Source organism: Xiphophorus couchianus, chromosome 9, assembly GCF_001444195.1.
Source record: "Xiphophorus couchianus chromosome 9, X_couchianus-1.0, whole genome shotgun sequence".
Taxonomy (NCBI): Eukaryota; Metazoa; Chordata; class Actinopteri; order Cyprinodontiformes; family Poeciliidae; genus Xiphophorus; species Xiphophorus couchianus.
In genome coordinates this window covers 7,300,873-7,327,893 of record NC_040236.1, presented here as the reverse complement: position 1 = coordinate 7,327,893, position 27,021 = coordinate 7,300,873, and the positions used below count along the sequence as shown (strand labels likewise).

General features: G+C 37.1%; 2 protein-coding genes across 3 annotated transcripts; one reads left to right on the top strand and one right to left on the bottom strand.

The window, feature by feature from the left end:
- Positions 1 to 918: 918 nt before the first annotated feature.
- On the top strand, positions 919 to 16,175 carry rhpn1 (rhophilin, Rho GTPase binding protein 1). 2 transcript variants are annotated; one of them, XM_028028740.1, is made up of 16 exons: positions 919 to 1,080; positions 1,484 to 1,580; positions 3,003 to 3,118; positions 6,505 to 6,633; positions 7,254 to 7,329; positions 8,705 to 8,782; positions 8,960 to 9,084; positions 9,260 to 9,426; positions 9,997 to 10,184; positions 10,509 to 10,665; positions 10,984 to 11,109; positions 11,223 to 11,417; positions 11,494 to 11,570; positions 12,308 to 12,454; positions 13,015 to 13,167; positions 13,248 to 16,175. In XM_028028740.1, the coding sequence occupies exons 2-16, from the start codon at positions 1,530 to 1,532 to the stop codon at positions 13,455 to 13,457; spliced, it is 1,995 nt and encodes a 664-aa protein (XP_027884541.1). In that variant the 5' UTR covers positions 919 to 1,080; positions 1,484 to 1,529; the 3' UTR covers positions 13,458 to 16,175. The 2 variants fall into 2 exon arrangements, with proteins under 2 accessions (XP_027884541.1, XP_027884540.1); XM_028028739.1 differs by lacking the exon at positions 919 to 1,080 and adding an exon at positions 1,087 to 1,315.
- A 572-nt stretch (positions 16,176 to 16,747) lies between these two features.
- On the bottom strand, positions 16,748 to 21,432 carry atpaf1 (ATP synthase mitochondrial F1 complex assembly factor 1). Its single transcript, XM_028028748.1, has 9 exons — positions 21,198 to 21,432; positions 19,884 to 19,992; positions 19,731 to 19,793; positions 19,467 to 19,529; positions 18,647 to 18,697; positions 18,501 to 18,548; positions 18,228 to 18,323; positions 17,287 to 17,394; positions 16,748 to 17,215 (listed from the first exon to the last, which is right to left on the bottom strand). Exons 1-9 carry the CDS (start codon positions 21,410 to 21,412, stop codon positions 17,033 to 17,035), a joined length of 936 nt encoding a protein of 311 aa, XP_027884549.1. The 5' UTR covers positions 21,413 to 21,432; the 3' UTR covers positions 16,748 to 17,032.
- Between the last annotated feature and the right edge of the window lie 5,589 nt (positions 21,433 to 27,021).

Genomic DNA, 27,021 nt, shown 5'->3' with positions numbered 1-27,021 from the left:
AATGCATCTACAAATGTGCCCCCAATTTACTAAAATGTCACAAATTATCCCGTTAAAAATTTAAAAAGCCATAATATGACAATTTCACCAAATGACTTAGAAGCATATTAATCATAATGTATGAAATATTTGACTATGAAGAAAGCATGAAAAATCTCTTCAAGCATTATCTCTCATTATTCTGGCAGATAGGAGATAGAAATAATTTTGGAATCAAATCAATTCAAACTTTCTTAGATTTAGTTTCAGTCTTTAATCTTTGACCCAAAGAGCAAGTTTAAAAATGACATTTCTTTTTATTTGGGTCTATTTTTTTTAAATGTTTAAAAAATGCAGCAAAAATCCTTTTTTTTTTTTTTTTTTTTAGAAAATCCTGTGAAACTGGTTAGTTTGCTCAATTGAATTCAGTTCATACTTTTAACTTTTAGAATACATGAATTTTAATATATCTTTCATACGAGTGACGCCTCAAAGATTTAGGATTTTTAGGAGGACAAGGCTGCCACCTGGTGGCCAAATAAAAACATGCGCTGATCTTGCAAAAAACCAGGCCTCATGTTTTTCAGAAAATAATTAATGAATTATATTATGCATTGTAGTTTATATTATAAGATTTAATTCTAGTTTTAACGTATTTAATATTCGGCACAGCAGGCGAATGTGATTGTTGCTCCATATGACTGCAACTGGATATAAAACTACAGAGACGAACCGGTCAATCATCAAATAAATTTACGATTAATTAAGAAAATAAAAGATTATAATTCTATTTCGAAAAGAACCCATTTAGCGGGAGCAAAGTGTTACTACTATTATTTGAGCTGTTTCTATGTGCGAGGGGAGGTTGCTGCTGCCACCGTTTTGGAGTCGGTACACAAGCCACTGCCCCTGTCGTAACCATAACAACGATCTGAGCAGAAGGAGGTGGGAGGAGTAGAAAGGGTACGCCCTAAGAAACTTGTGATTGGCCAGTTGAAGTAGCCTATCTGCCTCTTTCCTCTCCTTCATTTGCTCCGTCTTCTGTCATATTAAAAAGCCGCTTCCTGATTGGCTACGTTTCTTCTCCTTTACCCGCCCTCGGTGAGTAATCTCTTTCAGAACTCCGTCTGAAAACAACGACAAGGCTTTATCAAGAGAAAAAGTGTTCAGCTTGGCTTGTTTTTTATGAGATAAAGGCTCACCTGCCTTTGGTCTATACTTTGTTACTTTTGGTGCGTTGCTGTTTGTACAAAGCTGGCAACGAGGCTGTAAGGGATGTAGGGGCCGTTTAAGCCGCCGGGTGTTGTTGGGTTACGATGGAGGGACCTGCCACAAGGCAAGTGGTTTACCGTTAGCTGTTAAAAGTTGTGGCTCAAGTGAATAAAACTTGTTTTGTTTGTTTGTTTTTTTTTTTAGTTCAAATTAAATGTGAAGTGCACACTGCTGTACAATGTGTGAATGTGAATAATGAGTTTAATAAATCCAATGTCGTTACTCTTCACAGAGACTTTGAGTTATCTCTGTCAGACGGCGCCTCGGACGACGACGACATGCCCTTGACGCTGCCAACAGACAGCAGCCACAGCGGGAGCATCCGCAAGGTGAGACACCAGAAACTCACTCTCATATGTTTCATCTGCCTGTTTGATGATTATGGCTTGCTGCTAATAAAAACGCACAATTCTTCATCTCAGATCATTACACTGTTACAACTAATAATAATAAAAAGGTGGTTTTTTTTAATAGCAGAAATGTTACGCTGTGGTCTATACAGTCATAGAAGATTGCTGACTTGACACAGGTTCAGCATACAGTCACTAACTCCTCCACATAGAAGATAAGGCACAAGGGACACTGGTTGTTGTACTCAGTAATTCAGTTTATTAAGGGAAAATGGAGTGGTAGGAAAAAGGCACACAAGTTGCCATATTCAGTGTGTTAATTACTACTGAATAAGAGGTAAGGAGAAAACAAACTGGACTGGTGTTCAATGAGCCAAGGTCCTCTTTCAGATTAAAGTAATTTTTGCAGATTCTTGCTTAAGCTCAAATCACCTATTATTAGATGATTGGTAGCTGGACTATCCCAGGGGAACTTCAGGTGAAAGGTAAAGACCCTGGCTAGTGTTCCAACCCGTTCTGCTGTCCAGCCCTTGTTCTGCATACTACACAAAAAACACATAAGTATTAAAAAATGAGGGAAAATCAGTAGCTTGGGCAAAATATCTAACTTTAATATACAATCCTCCCAGTAGCTTTTAAATGGAAGGACTTTTTTGGTGTATGAAATATATCTTGCTTTAAAGTTAGATCATTATATTGCAGAATTAAATCCAGATCTGAGCAAAACATGTTTTTTGTTTTGATCAGTTAATCCTTTAATTTTCTAAATCAAGTGTGGACATGTTTGAAACCATTCACCTGTTGCATTACTTGACAGCTCATATTTGTGCATACCTTGTCATTTTCCTTCACTGTTAAATGAAACTGAGCATTTTGGGATGCGTGCAGTGATGGTTCACCAGTGTCTCCTCCTTTAGATGTTTTGTGTTCTGTTGTTGAGCAGCCTCTGTCCTGTTGGCTCCCTGATAGTTGAGCAGAGGTGGGAGCTCAGCCAGAATCCTAATCCACACAGGTACTTTGAGGATTACTTGACGTTCTCATGTTAAATAAACACTTTCATTGGGTGCGCAGGAATGAAACAGGGAACTGAGTACATTAAAATGAAAGAAGGTTACAAATTTCATGCTTTCAGGAGGGAAAAGGTGATTAGAAAAAGTTATGTGGAGAAGCAGAGGGAGTATTCAGCATGTTTTAAACTCCTGCCCCTGATTGATATGAACTCATTTTCTTCTCCTTTTATTATTAATAAACAAGTCTGCAGTCTACTGAAGGAAAAAAAAATACTTCTGGAATAATTCTAATTCTATCAAAGTAGTTAAACCAAATTCTCAGATTTGCTGCTGGATATAAGAATCAGAAAAAAAGGTTTTCTCCTCCTGTGGTTTAATGTTTCACCTGTAGGGCTGTGATCCCTTCGCTCAGACTCAGCGCAGTAAACTGCAGCATCGACGAGCTCGCATCAACCAGCAGATCAACAAGGAGATGCGCATGAGAGCAGGAGCGGAGAATCTTTTTAGGTAAGCAACATGAACTTACTACACCGATGCCTTTCTATGAACCGCACCGTTAATGTAATACATTGATCCTCTGGCAAGGCAGAAATTAGACAAAACTGACAGGAATATGAACGTTTAGAACATTTTTGTTTTGCTTACCAACAGAAATTCCATTTTAAAACATTATTAAACATTAATAATTTTGATTTATTAATTTGAGAAAAATAAAACTCATTTTTTCACACCAAGGACAAGAGCAGCTTAGGGATCTGGAGGGACATGTGCTTTGCCAGATTTAAGCATAAACACATTTACTCTCTCAGCTGGTGCTTAGTTAGTAAAAGATATCCTAGTTCAAGTGAATTAAGTGCAGAGTAGTCCCAGAGCTACATAGCAGATCTCCTACCTCATGTGTTTGATTAGTGGCAGCAAGCATTACGGCAGTCCTGTTTGATAAATTTGTCAATTATCATCACTCTAGAACTCCAACATTAAATACATAAAACTAGAAAATGTTTTTGAGACATGAGAAAACAGTTAGACAGCTTTCCTTTTATCCAGAAAGTTTTCCTGCTGTTAAATTTTATATCTGTCTCATTAGTTACAAGTTGTGCAGCACTCAGAGTGGGAGTAAATCATGTATCGAAAAATACAATTCATATAGAGGAAGTAAAGTCACATTTCCACTAAAATTGTGTGAGTGTAGGGACATTATGTGGCTCAGTGGTTAGAGCGGGTGCCCTATTTACAGATGCTATGGACATTAACGCATCCGTCCCGAGTTCGACTCCCATCCTCGGTTACTTTTGCCGCATGTCTTTCCACCTTCTTTCTGCCTGTTCCTGTCAGATTACTTGCAAATAAATGGCTGATTTTCAGATGGTAAAACTGTGTTATTGTGGTTTGTAAATCCACAGAAAAGGAGAACATTTATTTTTTGGTTGTGGTTAAACTCCTTACAATAACATGCATAGTAAAATTAAACATTGCATTTTATCTGAAACATCCAAAAGTTACAAAGCAGTTTCTTTGTGTGTTACTGTAAATCTACTAGTACAGTAAAATCTCCCAGGTTATTTTTACCTGTGCATCTGTACAAATAAAAGTCAACTAGTAGAATTAGAAACGATCTCCTTTATCAGGCAGGTTTTTAATGTAAAAGTTTCCAGAGGTGTGCCTGTGTAATCAGAGGCTGTGGTTGACTAAAAAAGCAAACTCTGCCAGGTCTCAGTTTGGTTGAAGTGAACTCTGAAACAGTTTGAATGCATATGTGAATGCCAAGAGGACCGGAGACCGCTTCACAAGGCGGAAGCGGACTATGGTGGAAGGAATTCTGGGTAAATAGAACCAAAACAAATGCACATGTCTAGTGCTAGCGGGAGAAATGACTTATGGTCTTTTGCCAAAGACAAAAGAGAAATCCTAGAAACTCTAAAATACCCATTTTTGTTTAAATTTTACAAAGAAGAAAGTTGCGCTCATGTCTTCCTCTTCAAAGCTTCAGAGTTTTTGTGTTGCTTCTTTCAGTAGTTTTGGGTGCAGTGCCTCCACAGCTGAGGGGTGAACAAGTTTTTTCAAAGGGTTTAGTAATGAAACTGAACTGGACCAGCTGAAAATGTAACAAATGTAGCAATTGTGGTCCAGCTAAGTCTACCAATCATATTGTACACTGGTTTCTGTGTTGTTTGTGAAATTGTTTGGATTTGATTCTTTGTTTAATCATTTCATTTTTTCTTTGAAATGATTAATCACACATTAGAGCTGGCCGTTTTTTTAAGCTGTTGTGTTAAAACGTGATGACTCAGTTCTGTGCAGATAATGAAAAAAAGCACAAAAAAAAAGCACTCCTGCGCCTTCTTTTTGGACGCTTGGTCACAGAGACAAAGAGGACCCCCACACAGCCCGGCAGCCTGTAATCAGCCAGCTTTGTGTCCGCCTCCCGTCCTGTTCCCATGCAGAGATTCCCAGTGAGTTTCACTGAGCTCATCCCCCCACTCATCTGGCTGGCAACCTCCCCCTTCATAGTTTGTTAGTGTGTGTTTGGTTATTCACCATGCAGTTTTACTCACTGAAACTGTTGGGAAACTGGCATGTTTTTAGGAGTGCTGTCCTGTGGGAGGTGTTCAGTGATTCTTGATGTTTAACAAAGACTGGTGTTAGTAATATGCCACGCTTTCAGGTTTCCGCTTAGAACTTCATGATCTCTGATTTCTCTTAGGTGAGTTAGTCAGGGTTTTTTTTTTACCCGATGTTCGTGCAGGGGTGTGTAAATGAAGGGGATATTTGGCAGCCTATGTAAAGCTGACTAATCAGATTGCCTTTGGCGTGAGACTAGATAAATGTGTATGCTTGTGTGCCTGTTGAGACTTGAGATGGGAGTGACCAGTAAAGAGACTGTTAAATGTTGAATTAACCCTGCTGGCCCTTTGTTTTTTCATTTTTCATTCCCAAAGTAGAAAGAAAATAAGACTCTTTAGTTGTTTGTTGATTCCAAGTTGTACAGTTATTGCAAGACTCGCCAATATTATTGCAAATCACATGATTCCCCAATATTATGCAATCCCACATTTTCTTTTTGTTTTGTAAATTAAAAAAACAGTTGGAGAGTTAGAAATTAATATATATGAGGACTGAAGTTAATAACATCCATGAAAGGAAATTGGGGGAAAAAAAAAAGAAAATTGCTAAATGTTTTTTCACTGACAGATTACATGGAGAAGCGAATGAAGTCAGACAGTGCTGACAAGGAAAGACCCTGTGATCAAAGTGTTGTGAAATTGTACAGCTCCAGCTCCTTACACACTTATTAATTCATCTACAAGCTGCATGTTTTTTAATAAATGTCCTCCAAATATAGTGGAGGTGTTTTCTATTCTGTGTTAGCACTGGTGTTAACTTTATTTCAGCCTGTTCGTATGTGCTTATTCAGTCATTGAGTTTGGGAGGTGGAATAATTTCTTTGCCAAACCCAATGATTCCTGAGACTTCCTGGAACAACAGTGTGAGCTGGCTTTGCTCTGTGCCAAGTCTGTGTTTAGAGAACAGTAGAGGCTCTGATTGACTAATAGGACAGTGGAGTTACCCAATAATAGTAAATCCATATGTTGTTTTTTTAACTGTGTGAAAAAAAGTGGTCCATAAAATAAAATTAATTTGAATTACACTGTGTGCACTATTATTAAGTAAGCGAGGAATATGACCATATGTATTTCTGAACCCCAAACTGTAAAAATATGCACATGCCTATTAGATTTAAGCAGGCGGTGTGTTTTCAACACCCTACATTAAAGTGTGCATATTTATTAGGCAGCTTCTATTATATCACGAGTACTTTTGTAGGGGAACAGACAAGGGGGTTTCTGTTGTTAATTGTTCCTGTTTGTATTTTTTTAAATTTTATTTTGCAGGGCAACAACCAACAACAAGGTGAAGGAGACGGTGGCTCTGGAGCTCAGTTTTGTCAACTCCAACCTGCAGCTGCTCAAAGAAGAGCTGGAAGAGCTGAACAGCAACATGGAGGTCTACCAGACAGACAGGTAGTCACACAGACACAGTTCATGGTCTGTTTGTTGCATGCAATTTAGGCCACACGCATCAAACTAATTACAATGGGCAAAAACAAGTGGATTGTCTTTTTTTATGGTCACACTCTGTTTAGGTTGCATATCTGTCTACAGTTACAGCATATTTGTGATGGTTTTTGCTTTAAACTTTCAAAGTAATATATTTCTTCCTTAGAAAGGATCATTTTAGGTCTAATTTAGATTGCTCTTACAGTTGGGTGTTCAGTAATTATGCCAGTAATTTGCAGCTATAGAGATGCAAATTTTGTCTGTCAGTAGGTTTTCTTCCCTCCACAGTCCAAGGTCAGGGCCAGGATAAAGCCCCTCATTTGTGTCATTAATGACCCCATCACATGCATGCATGCTTTGTTTGCAGTGCTATTTAATGGTGGGGGCTTATCTCGGGGTTGAGCGGCCTGTGAGGCTTAATAATTGGCTTTAACATTGCTTGTTAGAAGGATCAGTCAGAGAGTGGAGCCCCCTGCTGGGTTTTAAGATGAGCAGATGGCGGTGTGGACTTGTCTTCTGTTTGAAACCTGCTTAGTGCTTACGTATGACTAAGATCCACAATGTGTATTTATGTCTGTTTACAGTGATGCCATCAGTGTTCCCATGATCCCCCTTGGCCTTAAAGAAACCAAAGAAGTGGACTTTACTGTTCCCATCCAGGTGAGAGTGTTATTGTGATCATTATTCAGCTTTTTGTTCATGAAAAAAACATTTTGCCTGATAAACTGTATATTTTTGTAAGAAGAGCTCGATTTAACTAATTATGGACCTGATTTTCCAAACAGCTGATTGGATGAAGCATTTGAGCGAAAGGCACACTATTGGATTATCCAAGTGGAACCACAGGAAAACACTCTGTTAATTCAGGTGTCCAATATTTGAGCCAATCAGCAGACCTCTAAGGAAAATCTTAAATCTTAGCGTGGTGAGATGAACCCTCGATCAGATAATCTTTAGATCTTCCATATCCTAAAGAAATAAAGGTTCATTAAAAGTTAACCAGTTCCAGTTTAAACTGGTTTCAGAACAGTCAAGAGTCTCTACACACATAGATCCTTAACCTGCTTGTTAACATAAAGATTAGGAGGAACTTTGATCATTTTGTCAACATTCACGTTAAAAAATATGGATGTTTAGTGTCCAGTCAGTCAATTGCCTGAGAATAAACATACCTTAATATCAAATACTTTTTAATATTTCTGCTATTAAAAGTTACATTATAATTGTTTTAACATACTCAAAGCACATCACAGCCAGTATAGCATGACAGATTAGTTTTCAACTTAATTTGGGAAATTAATATTTTACCTGAAACAAAGAAATAAGCATGAACTTGTTTAACTTTATAATTTACTGATAAGACGGCTGTTTTTTTTCTCTACATATAACTGCAAAAGCAGTTAAACTGACTGTCAAGTTAGAAAATCATTAAAGTCTGAAATTATTTCAGTTAAAATATAAAATCTTTATAAGCAAACATATAAGTAAACCTAAAATATTTGCTTATACACAGACTGATTGTACATTATAATAATTTCTTGCTGTTAAGTTTAATGACCATATTTTACAGCTTATTGAAAAAGAAAATTTGGTCTCAGAAATCTTAATTATACAAAAAACCAAAAAAGGATTTTCACTCCTGAAGCACTTTATGTACCTCTACCCTTAAATGGATTTTGCTTCACAGTCCTCTTAAGCCTGCAGTGATGCATGTTTGTACTGCACCTTTTAGCATAACACATTTTTCTTCCTCTCAATTTTCTGTTTATATGCTGAACAGGAAGATTTTGAATCATTGAGATACGCCTGTGCATCATTTTCTCTCTTCATGAAGAATTCTTCTTACTGTGTTTAATGCAACAAGATCTGTTTCAGTTTTGATATATTAAGTCAAGATTGTGCAGCAATAAGAGAATCTTTTTTTGTCTTCTACCTAAGGATAGCTGAAATTTGTGCGGCACGGAATCCTCTTCCTTGTTGAAGGTATATAAACACATAAAAACAATGTGTTTCTTTTATCTCTCCTCTGTTGTAGGATTTCATCTGTGAGCACTACAGAGAGGACAGCAGTCTGTATGACAAGGAGATCAAAGAGATGATTGAACTCAGACAGGTTCATAAAAGCACCATCACAGTTTTATACACAGCTGACCTCCCAGAGGTTCAATATTGGAATTGCTTCCATGAAATTGAGAAACACCCAATGATCAACAGTGATGGACATTAGCAGGGATTTTGTATATCTGTTACAATTCTGTTTTTTTTGTTGTTTTTTTTTTCTGTTTGTCAGGCGATGCGCACACCCAGTCGAAACCAGGCTGGACTAGAACTGCTGATGGAGTACTACAATCAGCTGTACTATGTGGACCAACGCTTCTTCTCCTCACACAGGAACCTGGGCGTTCACTTTCACTGGTATAACATGTTCACTCTCATTAAAAATCTGGGAAATTATCCTCACTTATACATCACCTTTAAGGCGATTACCATTAATATGACCATATAGAATCAGCCAGAAGTGGACGTAATGTCTTTAATTTTGAACTCTTTAGGTATTTATTTCAATTAATGCAAACTCATAATACCTCAGGTATGACTCTCTGACGGGGGTCCCGTCGTCCCAGCGTGCGCTGGCTTTTGAGAAGGGAAGCGTGCTGTTCAACATCGGAGCCCTGCACACGCAGATCGGAGCGCGGCAGGATCGCTCCGCTACAACCAGCATCGACAAGGCCGTCGATGCCTTTCAGCGAGCTGCAGGTGCTGACAGAGCTCACATTTACAAAAACACCTCGGATATTTAATTCAATTGTTTTGTGAGACTTGTGTAAAAGAGGCGCAATGGAAGAATCTCTGAAGTTGTGCTGAGTAATCTTCCAGTGAAACTGCATTTTATTTTTCTCTTTAACCTTAGATCTAATTTTAATTTAATGCCTAAACTGTTTTCTATTCCACTACATGTAGCCAATCATTAGGATTATCAATATGTAGATTTAATACATAGTTTTAATTCATTGAATATTATTAGAATTTTTAATTGAGAAATTGATTTATAAGTTACCATTGTTATAAATGATACATTTTACTAAGTGTTATCTTATTTTTACAAAAACATAAATATGATTAAGACATGAATATGTCTTTGTAAAAGGAGACATTTAACACTATTGTGTGTTATTGTGCGCCGTCGTTCACAATCCCACAGTCAAGGTCATTTTAGGGAGACTTTGATGTTCCTTCTCTTTGAGTTTTTCTGTCTTTTTCTGCTGTTGTGCAAAATCTTTAATCTGATGTTTCACATTCTGAGATACTGCCTTCATTGTCCATTAGGTGCATTTAATTACCTTAAGGAGAACTTCTCAAATGCTCCAAGTCTGGACATGAGCGCTCTGTCTCTCAGCATGCTGGTTCGCCTAATGGTTGCCCAGGTGCAGGAGTGTGTGTTTGAACGCATCACAATCACCTCGCGGGACACTAAGTTTACCTCCCAACTCCAGCTGGCACAAGAAGCTGCACAGGTGAGTTAACTTTGCTTTCTGTGTATCATTCAATAAACATCATCAATGTTTTGAATCTAGTAGAAAATGATGTGTCAAAGCACTTGTTCACAACCTTTACCTGCTGCTTTGTGAACTCAAAAGAGCTTCAGAGAAACATCCTGTTGGTGGATGCATTTCCAGACCGGAAGAAACAGAAATAATCTTTACATGCAATAAAAAGACTTTGGATCTTCAATAATTTGAAAACACAATCAAGATTTATTTAGCTACTTTTGCCTAAGGATGCAATTTGCCAGTTTGTTTCCTTTGCAACACACACTTTCTTTACACTGTGTTCTGCAGGTGTCGGATGTTTACTCGCTGGTGCACCAGACGATGACACAACCCCTGATGAAGGACTATGTGCCATTTTCATGGGCTTCCATGGTTCAGGTCAAATCTGAACACTTCCGTGCTCTTTCACACTATTATGCTGCTGCTGCGCTCTGCGACCACACAGGTAAGGAGATACCAAGATTGTTATTTAGTTTAGCTGTTTTGGCATCGACTGAAATCAGTTTTTACTGAGGAGTTTATTCCTTTCATCTATAAACCTGAAAAACATAATGAATATTTAAGGTAGAATAGGAACCTTAAATATTACTGCTGTTTAGAAATTTTTGAAATGTGGGTTTTGTGATATTAACATTGTGTAAAAAGACAGAGAACTTTTCTTGTTCCTCTCTGACGTCACTGAAGCGCATCACTTCACAATCCCACCACACCTGGTTCCGACAACGCAGCTGAACTTAACTTGTTGTATCATTTCCTCCTTTAGTATCTTCTGACGGAGAGGAGTGTGATGAGGAGTCAGACAAGGCCTTCCTCAAGTTTTATGTCAACATTGCTTCAGGGCAAACTCTCAGCCAGATCCTACAGGATCCTGAAAAAAGGCGAAAGCTCGGTGAGGCTACATGTTTCAGAAATCTGCTCTCAGCAGGAATTACATCACTGTCAACATGGACTTAGTGGAGATTTATCACTCACTTCTTTAAAATCGTTTGTGGTGACATGAAGGTAAAGCCCACCTTCGGCGTGCGGTTATGAGGCACGAGGAGGCCATGCGTGTCCACAGTCTGTGTAAGATCCTGAGGAAGATGGACATCCTGCAGGACGTTCTATGTCAAACACACAAACGTTCCTTGGAGAAGTACTTGGAGCTGGACCGCGAAGATGACTTTGATGAAATAGCAGAAGCCCCAGAGATACAAGGTGAGAACTTCTTATAAATGCAGTGTTGCAGTTAAGCAATTCATAAATAACTAAGTGTGACTACTTATGTTTGCAGCTTATACTCAGCAGAAACCAGACATCACTCCACCAAGCTTCACTACAGTCCAGGTTTCTGACATCTTTCAAAGACTGGTGAGGAAGAGAAAGCCTCTTTTTAGATATGGGAGACATCAAATTGATGCTTTTTTGAATCAGGTGTATAATTTGTCTCTATGATTTCTTTCATTTATATCAAGGGGAATTATGAGAGCCCACAGTTTGTAGCAAGCAGTTGTTATTTGGCTACAGTTGTAATAAAACTGTTGAATAATTTGTAATAATTCATACTTGCAAGACTAGTACAAAATATCAGTCAGTTTGGACCCAAACCTAGAAGATAGAGCTCAAAGAATGGCTTAACCAGATGAAATTTAGGGTTTTGAAATGGTTTAATTGAACTTTAGAATGAAGTCTGACCAAAATTTGATGAAGTTGCCAGAAGAGGGAGATAATGTGGATAATAAATAAACTCAGTGTGATATTTTTGGAGAAGTTTTTGGAGGCAGAGTGAGCAAATATTTCTAAGTCAAGGCATGACATGCTTCAATAAACTATTATTATAAGGGCAAACGTTTATCCCTATAATAATAAGGATGCTTCAGCTTTTTTAACATATTAGTTTGTTTTTTCAGTTGATCTTGACATAATAAATGTCACATTAGATGGTTTGGATTAACATTACATTTAAGTTTATTTGATAGGGACAGACGCGCATCACAAAAACTGGATCTTTTAACAAGGGTGTGGACACTTTAGAAAGACACTGTATATATTTATTTAGAAATAATCAAAAACATGACAGTCAGACAGAAATGCTTCCTGTGCTGCAGGGTCCCTTGTCAGTGTTCTGTGCAAGGGCCCGCTGGGGGCCCCCAAGGGTAATCTCCCTGCAGAAAAGAGAAGGTGGGATGGGTCTCACACTTCGAGGGGACTCCCCTGTCTTGGTTGCTGGAGTCGTACCTGGAGGCTGTGCAGAGGTGAGACTAACTGCATGTTTTAAGGATCCAAGCCTTACGAAGAACTAAATAAAAACCAGATGAATCCTCTGGAAAGTATTTGTGTGCATAAAATGTATTGACGAGAAGTTCTTGATGCTTAAATAATGTATTAACGATCGGTCATGGAACTAAAAGGAACCAAGTGTTTGATTGGCTGGTGTCTTCCTTACCACAGAAAAATCCTAGTGAAATGGTGAAAACAGACTATATGTTCAACTTTTATTAAATAAAGAATAAAGTTTCAGAACAAAAAGTAAGAGATGAGGATGATGAAAATTATGTAAAAAAAATATGCACCAATCAGAATTTTGTCCAATCTATCTAGTTTTTCAGCAAAAAAATTTGTTAGTTTACTGTAGTTTCCATGACTTGACAGAGTCTGTTGGATCGGGAAAAATATCAAATTGTTAAGTTTTCTTACTTGTTGGTCACTGATCAAGGCAGATCAACTGAAAATTCAACCACCAGCCAATTTCTAGTAAACACTAGATACTTGTTACAGAGAATGTAAAATTAAATTAAATTTGTTTAATGTTCAGGAGGCAGGACTAAGAGAGGGAGACTACATTGTAGCAGTGGATGGACAAGACTGTAAGTGGGCCAAACATGGGGAGGTGGTCCTCATGCTGACAAGCAGCAGTGACAGAGAAGTAGAGATCAGTGTGGTGACGTTACACTCACATGACACACAGGTAAATGTGACGATTTGTGTGCAGCAGGTGCAGATCTGAGAGAGAAATCGTATTTTAATAAATCATATTTGTCCATGCAGGTGGAGAGAAAGGCGGCCATGTTGTCCCACAGCAGAGACAAAGAAAACAGTCGCCAAAGGCTGCTGGGCGGGGCCAAGGGACAGAGCTCCGCCTCCTTGTTGAACTGGAACAGGAAGAAAAAGAGGGAAGGCAGCGGTGTCGCCAAGAAACTGGGAAGCACTTTTAGTTTGTCTTTTGGAAATATCCGTGACACGGAGGCCATGTACTGAGACGGGACTGTGGAGGAATCACTCAGGGACCCACAACAGCAGAGAAGGTACGGTGTGCAGCAACAGTTGGTGCCGAGCAAAGGAGCTCAAGCATAGAAAGGCAAGTCTCTCTGGAGAACTGGACAATTTTTTAAGTCAAAATGTGAGTTTGTTAGGCAAAACCTGCCTATAAAGAAGCTGTGACATAATCATGGAATGAAAAAGTCTACTTTAAAACATCGTGGCTTTGTTTTTACCTTGCATACTTTTTAAAAAATTTGTTTGTATCAGCAGATAAAATGCATATTTTCTCTGCTGTGAATTTACTGTTTCTACAAAATGACACTTATGGAAATCATAAGAGAATAACGAGACCAGACGGCAGCAACAGCACTAAAGGGAGTTTCAGTATTATTGAAAAAACAGGTTATTTTCTCTACCTAAGAAAGCCTCAGTGGTTGCATCCTTAAGTTTTCAGTACATACTGTACCAAGGTACGCTGCGAGGGTTGAAAAATGTGTTGTTAGTTGAAAAGGTTTTTGTTCTTGATTTTAGGATAGCTAAAATCACCCTCACTTAAAAAAATTTAAATCAAAAGACAAATCAATCACAAATTTCTTACTTAAAAAAGTTGAATGATGTTGTTTTCATTTTATTTTCAATCTTTGTCTTTATCAGCATCAGCCTCTTGTATGCAGGTCTTGGAATAAGACACATCAAACGAGGGAATATATTGTACTGTATATACAAACCCGTTTGATTTTATTTTTTTTACTGCAAAAGAAAATCCAGATCCAGAAAAGATGAATCTATGACATTGCTGAAGAAGCCTGCAGGGATTGTGATTAAGAATCAGAAACAGTATAAATATTTAATGTTGTATTATAAGCCAATGGTGCTGACTGTGTTTTAATGAATTAAAATATTACGAGAAGATTTAAATTCATTTTTATAACGCAGCTGTTAATCTGCTCATTTAGCAGAGACAGAAAAAATAGTTGCTGAGGAAGGCAAATATTGAGGAAAAAACATAAAAGAGTAATATTTGAAGAGAGGAGTTATCAATTTAAAGCTTCTAATCAGATCAATTTCCAGTTCACACTACCGGGGGCGCCCTTTCACATTAACCGGACAAAAAAAAGCAATAACAAAATGTTGCTCTGACTGCAAATGACTCAAGTTTTCTACATCATTTTTGACAAGGGTATTCAGTAAGCCACCCTGAGAGGAGAACCTCACTGAGCACTTAAAAAAAACACTAATGCATTGTTCTAAAATCCTAAATGGAGCATTAGTTACTGATTGTGCTTCATGCTACTATATCTGGTAAACATTGCAGTAGATATATAAGACTTAGTTATGTCTCGAGTTCCTACACATTTTGTAAAAGTATTAAATTTGCTTTATTTTACCATTACTTTCCACATATAGGCATGGAAAACAGAAAATGAAGTATGGAAAGACATATTTTGAGACTGTTTTTCTCTTTCTACTTGAGTTAAAGATGAACATTTTTTAAAATCTTTTGGTAAATAATTACTCGAAGAACTAGATTTCTTCCTTTATTGCAAACTTTGTGCACCAGGCCAAATTATAATGGGAAACAATTTAAGAGCAAATCATATGTATAAAACGTAATTTAAGGGTTGACCCTGCTCTAAGGCATAATGTAGCTTTTTCATTTGCTTTTACAATAGGAAGAAATTGGCAGGAACTGTGGCTTTAAACGTTTTGATGAAAAGTCAGTCACTATGTACCCTTGAAACCGTGAAAATGCCCCAACAGTCAACTGGACAAGAAGGGAAATTTATGAATGAACTCTGGATTCATACAGAGTTCATATCATATGATATGAACTCTGTAGTGGTACTACTCAGGTTACTCTGAGAATATTCTGTTACCATGGCGATGAGAAACATCTCTTAGTTTGGATGACTATGGCGTGACGCTCAACTCTCCTTGTAATAATTGTTTAGTTAATTTCTCTTTAGATTGTAAGCACTTGAATTTTCATTTGTTTTGTATTTTTTGTAGTTTAGACATCTTTAATGCACTGTGAGAATTTTTTTGTTTTTTTTGTAGCTTTATTGTTACAATAAACTCACACTGAGGCTGTGATTTGTCTGGTGAAGTATTTCATGTGGTGCGACTATTCCAATGTCAACAGTGGGTTTTTTGTATGTATATGTGAGTTGAGTCACTGTTTGTTTCTTTAGTTGAGGATGTTAATGGAAAAATAACTTTCATTGTTTTTTTTTAATTTTAACAACTAAAACAGCCTCATAGTATGGCTTGTTTCAGGTAAATTTCTCCCGTCAAAATATGTCGTTTCACTTGAGTTGTTTTGCGGAGCGATAGACTTCCGTATGCACAGATGAAGCACACAAATGTTTTGGATGTTTTCTTCAGTTTGGGTTTCATAAAAATCTAAAATTCACCCCAAAAGTACAATTTGTAACAGTTTCAAAATGAAAGCCTGTTTTGCTTTATGATAAATTCAATATCTTATTGTCAACAACTTTGAAGACAGTTTTTCAGTCTTTTTGGTTTTAGACACTTCAATGTTCTGTTTCTAAATCTGGTATTGTCGTTTTGTATGAAAAAAGTCAGCCATCATAAATTGAATTCATGTTTGTATGTCTGACAATCCCTAACAGTTAGGGGTGTGCACTGTCTTTGATGTATAGAATGCCATCAAATTGATAAATAAACACATAGTTCACTTATGAGAAAACTGAACCCAATATTGAATTGTTTTATATAAATGAAAAGTCACCTTTGTTTATTTTAAAGAAACTGGTTTAATTACACTTGGTGAAAACCAAAAATGAACCTTGTTTCACTCATAAAAAGAATTTTAAAATGGTGAGTTCTGAGGAAAATGTTAGGCCACCGTACCCAATTCTTCACCCTCAGCCATGAAATATTTAAAAAAATAATTTTATGGACAGCTCCTTTCATCACCCCTCAGAATCTCCGTAAATTCAAATTCTGAGTTTTCACTTAACCATTGCAGTTTTTATTTTTTGGTTTTCAGCCAGTCCTTGGAGGACTTCCTGGTATGTTTTGAGTCCATGGCATGCAATAGGTTCCAGTTCTGATCAACTCACATTTTCTTCAAACATCCTCTGATACTTTATAGAAGTTGGAATCCATGGCGATGAGCTGGCCAGGTCCAGCGGCAACAAAACTCCCCCACATTATAACACTTTTAGTTATTAATGAATATAGCAATTATTGTGAAAAGTAATGAGGTAGAAGCTGCATACATGCATGTCTAACTGTTGTATAACCGAAGAGAAGAACACTCAGACTGTTAGGGGATTATTTTATTTTATTAAATATCAAACGTAGAATTTTGAGCTTAGCTTCATTGCTTACAAAGTCTCTTGAATCCAGTCTGGAACAGAATGGGGCAAACGCCTCCATTTATTCCACCACATTATTTCCTAAATCACTAAATGTCGGCTCATAAGATGCTGTTCCTGCGTCTTTTCTGCTCACAATATGCATTTATGAGTTTGGCTCCACATGGAGAGAGGAACCATGATGCTTCAGTCCTAGACAGCAAAATAGTCCCTGGTCATCTTCTGATCTTAGGAGCCCCCCGGGGCGCCTGCTGACCCCAGCCCACTCTGCTCCAGCTCTGCTATCACCGACATGTGCTTAAAGTCTTCAGGCTGGTGGTTCAACGTCTCCACCAATCGGTACGTCTCCTGCTTCTGTGTGCCGTAGAACAGCTGCACCTGATTGGCCAAGCACTGAGCCTGGTGGACAGTCTGAGAAACGGAGAGATGCTTTAAATGTCCCTGAAGACATTTTAAAAAACAAGATTTTAAAACAGGCTTACGATGAACTTGGGATCCATCTCTGCTGTCATGAGCACGATGCCCTTCTCCTCCTTCAGCTCCGGGTAGTGGTAGAGGATCAGCTGACTCGGAGCGTTCTCGCTAAGCGTCTGGGTGCAAACACAGGAAAAAAAACTTTGAATGCTGGCAAATATATATTTTTACGCAGATTTGCTGATTTTAGATTTCCATGCATAAAATGTTTACATAACAAATGTGTTCTGATATTTTTAGGAGAAGTACAGCGGTACAATCAACATATTAGGCTGGAAAATAAGTGAAGTCATGACGTCAATGTCTGACATTACAGAAATCCTAGATTTGTTTGAAAATTGTTTAACAGTTTAATCTCTAGAGTATCTATATCCATACATAAAAGTTTTTATCCATTCATATTATTTCATTGCGTTTTAGGTGTATTTTTTAATTTAATATTTTATGTTTGTTAGCAAATAAACCAGGTACAATGTAAAGCCTTTTTAAACGTCATTTTGGATCAGAAAGGAGCTGAATAAACTTATTCTGACAATTTTATATTAAAATAATGACTAACCAGAAAATACAAAAAGATATGGTGTTTGACTTCTGTTTGAGGACGCTCAGCTTGTTTTTTGGAAATAAATAAAATTACAGATTATAATTCCGTAATTGCATTATAATGCATTAGAATGTCAGAATGGCCATGAATGGATGCAGAATGGCCAGGTACAATATGCCTAAAAAATTCACTGAAATTGTTAAATTTTATTGAATTGATATCACCTTAAGTCAAACAACTAACCTTTCAAATGACCTGATTACATTTGTTTTGCCAGAGTTCATTTTTCCAGGCCTTTCAAAGAACAAAAACATTTGTAGGAAAATTTGAGAAGCAACTTGAACTAAACATGAGCTCACTTCCTGTCTGTCAGAAGTGTGAGGTATCAAATGTGAATCGGTTTACCTGGATGTTTATGAGTGAGGTGAAGTGCAGCTCATGTCTGGACCACTGACCCACAAAGAACTCATAGCCCTCCTTCTGAGGCAGTGCGTAAAGGAACTGGAGAGAGCACACAGACAGAGGTGAGCAGGGAATCCATGATAGAACAATAGGTAGAAATGAAAAATCTGAAATGATTTCTGGTTCTGCAGTTCACGCCCTCTCTCTCACACACACACCCTGATTTGGTGACCGCGCTGAAACTGAACCATGGCTTAGTTTCAGCAGGGATCTTACCATGGGGCAGGATTTGGATCTGTTGAAAATCACTTCATACATCTGGGACTGCAAACAAGACAGAAGACAGATATTAGATGATCAGTTCCTTATTAAAGTGGAGATGTAAACTATTTACATTGAGGATTCATCAGTAATGAACTCACTGGAATGGCGGCGCTGATCGTGTCTTTGGTTGAATAAAACTGCATCCAAAGCTGGAAGAGAAGAAGATAAAAGTTCAGCCTTGAGCTATTTTGCGATTTACAAATGAAACCCTCCAGAGGGCGCTAGAGTCACTCCAGAGTGAAAGTAAATCTGAAGGTTTGACCTCAGCGACAAAAAGAACAGGAAAATATTGTCTGAACCAAAGTGAAGAGCCTAACATTTTTTAGTTATTTTATTTTAGTTTTTTAGTTAGTTTAGCTAGTTTTAATTTAATAAAATTTACCAGTTACAGTAGAGTTCAGAAACACAGATTTACACTGAGGGTACTTAACTCAATAAAATGTCAAACTTATTAAATGCTCAAATCTCCACTCACAAATTACTATGGCCCTTATAAATGTTAAACAGAGTGTGAATATTGAGTATGAATATTCACCTCTGTGAATTTTCTGTCAGATATTAAAACTTCTACGTGAACCTGGTTCTGCTGGAGTCTCCTCCTGCTAAAAGGGCGCTGCTCCTCTCCACTATCACCATGTGCTTGATCAGGATGTGAGAACGCAGTGTGACCTACATAGACTTCGCTTAGGCCAATTTTTACTATGTGTTTACTATCTTACAAACCAAATCTAGCTTGAAGTTAAATTCAATCAAATGAACTTGGTCTGATTTGGACATTTTGGTATTGTGGAATGTTACTTTTGAATTGCCCCATCTACAGTAAGAGAATACAAGTAAACACTGTCTGTTTTAGCTTGAAGTGTTGTTTTTATTATTATTATTATTATTTTAACTAGAAAGCTCATAGACCAAACCCACCTGTGAGATCTCCTCGCCAGTCTTGTCCTTGATCATCTCCAGATTAAGGATGGAACCTAATGTCTAAAGGAGCACAAAATTATTTTTACACAACTTCCTCTTGCTGAAAGGTTTTAATTTCTCTCTTTTATATATAAAAAAGTTAAATTAATAGTATTTAATTGTTGTTCAGTGTTTTTTGTAAAAAAAAAAAGTCTAAAATATTTTTCAGCCTTTCAAACAGTGACTCTGCTATGCTAAACACATTCAAGATCTGATCCTCACTTTATTTTTTGTAAAAGCTCCAGATGCTCCATCACCAGCTGCCATCTTATCTCTTTTCTCAAACTAAAAAGAGGAAGGAACAAAAGGAGTTATTTCTTTTTTTCCGATTAAAAATAACCAATGCCTGAACGAGGAGCTAAGCAGAAACATCACCTCCTGCTCCATGAGCTGGACGAACTCTGCCTGCTTGGAGTGTCCCAGGACATCCTTCTTGGCCTCATGCCGCTTCTCCAGTCGCTCCTTATATTCCTGGGGTTTCGCACTAAAAGCAAACAGAAAATTGATCACTATTTGCTCCACAACAAGCTTCTTCAGCTTAATACTTTTCATAATTTACTGCCATTGCAAAAACACAAAATCGTATCTAGTATCTTTGGTCTAGTTTCTAGTGAAAATATCTTGGGAGTCTTGGGAAACTAACTTTTCAGCAAGGTGGAGGAGCTTAAGTCAATAATTTCTTAATATTGATGGAAAAAACACAACTTCCATTGGTAGATTATTTTACTTAAAAAAATTGGAAAAATGTCTTGTAAGTGATATCATCTGCCAGTGGAAAGAGTGCTTTTTCCAACAATATTAGGTTGATCAAAAGGGATGCACCTTAAAGCTGTAGGTTAGTAGTTCTGACAGGCATTTAGCTGTTTTAAATTTTAAATGTATTTTCCTCCAGGCTCCTGCTGTTTTGATGGACCTGTGCTTAATCTGCCAAGCCAAACAGCGAGACTCCAGTGAGAGATGAATACTGTTGTACTCGTATGGAAGTTGAGATTTGCTTTTTGTACAAAAATCTGAAAGCTTTACTGTGTTACTATGGCCACAGGCTGCAGTACAGTCCTACATACATATGTAGCTTAGTCAATTTAGATTACATTTGACTTATTGCAGTGAATATGCTCAATGCATTTTGTAGCATTTTTAAACAACTGGTATTAATTTTCTTCTAAAGTTTTTCTATTTGCACTTTCCAGGATTTTGCTTTACATTTACATTTCTGCAAATCTTCTTGCAACTCACTTCAAATCCTTCTGAAATTTTCACTAAAATATTCAATATACAGCATTCACACTGCATTTTCGCAGGAAATACACTTTTTTCCAGTTTAACTTTAATTTGTAATAGTTAGCATGTAAAGGGTTGATTATATTTTGTCACGTCCACTCTTTCTAACCATGGGCTAAAATTCGGCACAAGGTTCAAACTTGCTGTTGAATTGGCCTAAAATGTTCACGCCTTTTTCTATGGGATGATAACATGACAACTTTTTTATGAAATGAGGTTTAAAACATTTATGGACTTAATACAACAACATAGAATTATGGGCCGAAATGATTATTTGTCATAAAGTCTTTCAGTCACACTTTCCTTGGCTCCACTGACTCCTCTCTGTGCTATGGCATCTGATGATCTTTAAAATAGCAGACTACATGATGGGGTTTCGGACGCTGCTAGCTCCGTCCGCTCGCTGACCTGCGCAGCTTCTGGATCTTGTCCTGGTACTTGTTGTAGAACGGATTCTCCACCAGCTCCGGATCCTTTCGTACAGAGAAGGCCCGAAACTGTTCTGGGACCAGCCCGGGAATCAGCGTCCTGGTGCCAATGGCCCTGACGGCCAACATGCCCCGATAGAGACATGACATCTGGATCAACGCCGCCGACATCTTTCCATCGCTGCCGTCCCACATCTATAATAGTCCGACCACATATGTGGCGGTGCATGTTTTTGGTTCCGCCTTACCAGAAGTGGTGTTTTTTTCTTTCTCTCTTTTTTTATTTATGCTACTAAAATATCTATCTATCTATCTATCTATCTATCTATCTATCTATCTATCTATCTATCTATCTATCTATCTATCTATCTATCTATCTATCTATCTATCTATCTATCTATCTATCTATCTATCTATCGTCTGTCTGTCTGTCTGTCTGTCTGTCTGTCCAGCATAAAGGCCTACATCCACCTGTATCAAACCTGTTTTATTTTTAAAACCTTATTAATAAACCCGGTAAAGTTGTAAGAACTCCTTAATGGAAATATCAAATTAAATTTCATGTCCTAATGTAAGTTTTTGTAATAGTAAGAACTTGTAGATTGTATGTGATTGCTGAGACACCCATTACCCTGTAGAGGGCAGTACAAACTATGTTTTGCCCCTGCTTCAATCCTCAGCTCCCATCTCTATCTTTAGTTAAAACCATCATCTCTGTCGGTCACAGAGCTCAGCAATAATCTGTTGCAGCCTGTGTCCTGTCCTCACAGCATGTACACACACACTCATCTCTCTGTGTGTGTTTGTGCAAATGTCCGCAGACGCTGTAAATTTCATGTTCATTTCCCTCATGATGGTTTGAGTGCTTCAGTGTTTACGCTCCACAATAATTTCTTCAGTTTCTTCTGATCAATAAACAGAGCAGCTGGAACAGTTCAGTGCTTCTGGACAACAAAACATATGACAACAAAAATGTTTGTGTTTATGTGTTTGCATTGTGTCATCCGTTCATCACCGCACCATGTGGTTGACTTTTCACCCTATAGTTTGATTGTACATAATACACATCACTTTGGTCATGGACAGCTGTCTCTCATGGAATTTCATAATAAATAATTTTGCAGATAAATATGTCTTTTGATCAATGACATCATTTACTGTGCAGCAGGGAAATGTGAAAAAAGAAGGGTGAGTTTTATGATCAGGCAATATGCCTAAGTGATCTTTGTTCTGTGTTGTCAAAGTTATTAAGAAGTTTTTTCAAGTTTCAGTCATTATGTAGACAGAAGCATTTATCATACTTCCTGAAAGGAAAGTCAATTTGAAGTGAGACGATCAATTTTAATAGAGCTTGAGCTTTTAAAGATGAAAATGCTGCACCTGTCTTCTCCAGAACCTGCTGCAGCTCAGTGTCAGTTTGCTGTATAAAAAAATCCTTTTGAATACAAATGTTTACGCAAAGTCCAAACTTGTAAAAACCAACAACTCTTTGTGACAACAGTGTGATCATATGTCGCTGATAGAAGGCAATGAAAACTATGAAACTGCTGGTTCTCAAAAAAGAAACTCAAATTTAAAGTTCCAAGATCCTTTTTACGGCCTAATTTAGGTTGACTGAATATGAACATCAGGATATTTACACACTAAAGAGATTTTTGACTGTAAAGTTTGTCAGATCACCTTCTGGTTGTACATGTAGAAATAATGCCAAACAATACTGCACAATGAAACATAACACACTTTTATCTATGTGGATGCTCAGGTAAAAAGCAGCTAAAAGTTACTCAGAGGTTTGAGGCTGAAAAGGTCCCACAGCATCATACCCGACCTTCTTGAAGTTGTCGTTGCTGAAAGGCTCAATCTAACTATCCTGTTTACCACAGCACAGATTTCCAGATAAAGTCCCAGTACAGTTTGTCAAATGCCCCATGTTTACATGTGACAATAGAACAGAAGAGTCTTTTGTATGACAGACCTTTCATTCATCTGGGGAGAATGCAGAAAGAAACTAGTGGCTGTTTTGGAGACTTGGTCACAGAAGCATACCATACTCTCTAAAAATGACGTTTGACGATTTCTGTCTTCTTCCTGTGTTTTCTCAAGAGAAACTCGGGACCTTGTCCAGCCCCCTTGTCACATTTCCAGTTGTCTTGACTGTGGATATGGGCAAGCTCGTATTTTATGGTAACTTTTCTTTATTTAGAAAGATAAACACACAGCTGCTTTACTTCAAAGGCATGTTCTCTTGTCTTTCCCATTTCAATGACGAGCTAAAAGACACAAGCCAAATACATATTTAAACAGCATGGATTCCAAAATAAAAAAAAACTTGAATAAAATAGGTATTAATTATGTAGTGTGAATATAAAATTTTTGATAAAATATTTTTTTTTTTTTAGAAAAAAAGGGTATCAAGAATTTTGTAAAGATTAAAATTTAACTAAAGAATTTCTCCCAACTAATAAATTTATTCAGATTAACAATTTCTAAAAAGTTATTCTTTTTCAATGTAAATTTACTGAACTGCAATAAAATGTACTTATTTAACAGGTTTTCACACTTCTTAAATATGTTTGCCAATAATTATGCAGTGAACTCCATTAGCATCTTGTTCCCACAACAAAATAAAGTGCCGATCCAAAAGCAAAAGTGTGGTTGTAAAATTTGTCATTTTTTCAGGTTGTCTTGAAAGATTATTCAGTAGAAGATTTGCACTTTTTTTTCATTTGAATACATATTTATCTTCTGTGCTGTTAGACTCTAAGCTCTTCTTTAAATCTCTCTTCTCACTGACCCACTGTCCCTCCTCCTCTTCCTCTGTGTTCTCTTGCTCTCTTTGTTATGGTGGTGGGTTGCTGTGTGGAGGATGTATATTTCATGCGCAGCTCTGGAGGCTTTTACCATTAATTATAGAGAAACACTAAGCTCTCCATTTGCCGGACAGATGTTATTTTTTACTTAAGGAGAGAAAGGGGACTGTTCCATAATTCAGAGGTAAATCCCGTTCTGCAGAGAACAAATAAATAAATGAATAAATAAATAAAGCAAAAGCAAAAACCACAAACATTTGGTACAGTGCAGCTGCGTTCTCAGATGTGTAACACGGCAGCCGAAATACAGATTTTCCTCCGCAGCCTTCAGCCTCTAAGTGCCTTTTGTGTAATAAATATGGAACAGCAGCTTCATGCTTTCATTTTTTATTCAGTCTGCAGAAGTATTTCACCAAATCACACACTTTGTAGTTTCAGAACAATGCGGTGTGGAAAACCTGCACAGAAACAGCAACACTTAGATCAAACTATTAAACACTTAAAGATGGATTAATTTACAGAAATCTTTTGATTTCAAATGAACTTGACTGCTGCTTTTAAAACTAAACTCTCTCACCTCTTGAGTGAATTCATTAAGCACATGAATATGGTAAGGTAGCATTTCTAATATTTAACACATCCTGGTTGAACAAAGTTTTACTTTCTTATAACATATTTCGTTACATTTTGCATAATGTTAAATAATTTGCAGTTCTCTCAAAATATATACAAAAAATAAGCTTAAGAGACAATGACTTTCAGTATCTGAAACACTACTTTATTTTTATTTCATAGTTGACCAAGAACATTTGGTAATCACACCAAACAACATCAATATCAGAAAATTAGGAGCCACAATATTTCTTCAATAAAGTCTTCCAAAATTTAATCAACAAATATATTTGGTTGCATTTGGGGGGCTTGTCTGTAGAATAAAAATGGTGATCTTGTTTTCGCCAGTAGTCAGATTTGATAAATAAAGAAGCAATTATGTTTGGAAAATGGCAATACATTTTAAAGTGCCAGAACCTGAAATCAAGTGAAAACTGACTGCATGCTGTGGAAACTTAGGTGTATTACTTATGTTACCTAATAAAAATCCTTTTTTTCCCCTTACTCTGATCCATTCAATTCTCACTTGGCTACTTATTTTCTCACTGTTCCACTTTTGATTGTTGTAAGTTATTCACTATGTAAGACTGGTTTCATTTTCGTGCTAAGATATCTTTACCATTTAAAGCATTTACTCGATTTATGTTCTGTATGCTTCAAATTATATTTGCTTGCTACTGAAAGAAAACAGTGAGTGAAATACAATAAAAAGAAATGATAAAGAATGTCAACAGCTGGAAAAGCATGACCAATGAATTCGGATGATATGGTTTAATGGGATTAGTTCAAATGAGCAAGTGTTTGAGCAAATAATGATTTGCTTGTTAGCTTCAAACAAATCATTGTTTGTTTGATTAATTTCCCTCCCCCATCCCCCTGAAATCATACCCTGGAAGCTGGTAACTGGTCAAATGTAGGCTTGTAAAAAGCTTTAGAATCAACCAAAAGTAAAACTGGTAAAAACCATAGGTGTAAACCATTTGCTACATATAAGGAAAAAAAATTGGCCAGGTGTGTAAAAATTCTCAATCTGATCATGCAAAACACAAATAATTTTCAATGACTTTACAGTGAAGTCTTTTATTGCATTAAGCTATTTGTCAAATTACATAAAAAATGTTTTCTTTCAAAACTTTTGACTGTAACAATAAAAACCATAAGGTGCACATGAATGATTTAGCCTGTTTTTAACCAGCTAACTGTGGATGCTGTGTGCAGACTCAAAGCAGAGCAAGTAACTGAATGTTATGCATAAAAATGCTTTGAGTGACAAAATCCAGAAATTTGTGCATTCAAATGTTAAATGCAGATCAGTCATCTCCTATTTGGTTTCCATTGAGTTCTGACCATCCAGTTCAGAATTTGACCAGTTCTGATATTTTAATTCTGTTCTATAAAGAATTGGCATGCTGAATAAAAACAAAAGTATAAAGTCTCTAAGTAGCACATCAAAGTTCATGCAGTTGGTTCATGAATTTATGGACGGAAAATGGTGGAATTTCTTAGTTTTGATGGATTTAATAATAAAAAAATAGAAAACCTGATCATCCGATGCAGCAATCAAAGCCTTTTGAGAAAAATTTAACTATTTCTGATCTGTGACAGACTGATCAGGTTAAAAGGAAACTTATTGTTCTTTTTCATTGCATTGTTTATGATGCTCCTCCTCTGAAGAGCAATAAGACCAAGATGAATAATAATAATAACAATAATAATTATTATTATTTTTCTAATAATAATAATAATAATGATTATTATTATTATTTTTTTATATAAGAATAATACAATTTTTTTTATGAAATTGATTTTTGAAAGAGTCTGTGCATCTACTTTTGCTGAGTCTCTCCAACAACATCTAAACAATTTCCTTGCAGATAGAAGATGGTTTTCAGTTCTTTCAAGAAGCAGAAAGTGAACTCCAGAGCCGTGAACTGGATCACTCAACTTCTGGATTTTAATTTTTTTTTTAAACGGACCCTTCTACATGTCGGCAGGAGATCTGGGATGTTTTGAGTGTATGAGCGTGGTGAGGGTTGATTTCAAGCCTTGGGGTTTTCTGGGGTCTTGGGACCACTCAGTTCCCCTCCCTCCGGCAAACTAAGATCGCACCCCTGGGCCAGTGGATGCCACCCCCTGTCCACTCCTCCTGCAAACACCCACACACACACACCCACTCACACTCACACACACTGAAGAAAATGGTCGCACTTGGCAAAGGAATCCCATGGTTTTAGAGAGGGATCCCATTAATAGTGCATGAGTGTGTCTGTCTAGGAATCAAGACAGCCGCTCTGCCGCGGTGCTGATAGTTCTACGTGTGTGTGTGATTTATTTATTCATGTGTACATTTATTAAAGCTTCTTGTGGTGGTCTTCACTCACT

Coding starts and splice junctions, on each gene's coding strand:
- atpaf1 (XM_028028748.1), bottom strand. CDS start 21,412: ATGTGGGACGGCAGCGATGGAAAGATGTCGGCGGCGTTGATCCAGATG. Junction 19,530..19,730: donor GAGCTTTTACAAAAAATAAA/GTGAGGATCAGA, acceptor GTGCTCCTTTAG/ACATTAGGTTCCATCCTTAA. Junction 18,549..18,646: donor CGATCAGCGCCGCCATTCCA/GTGAGTTCATTA, acceptor TCTTGTTTGCAG/TCCCAGATGTATGAAGTGAT.
- rhpn1 (XM_028028739.1), top strand. CDS start 1,296: ATGGAGGGACCTGCCACAAG. Junction 1,581..3,002: donor ACAGCGGGAGCATCCGCAAG/GTGAGACACCAG, acceptor TTTCACCTGTAG/GGCTGTGATCCCTTCGCTCA. Junction 3,119..6,504: donor GGAGCGGAGAATCTTTTTAG/GTAAGCAACATG, acceptor TTTATTTTGCAG/GGCAACAACCAACAACAAGG.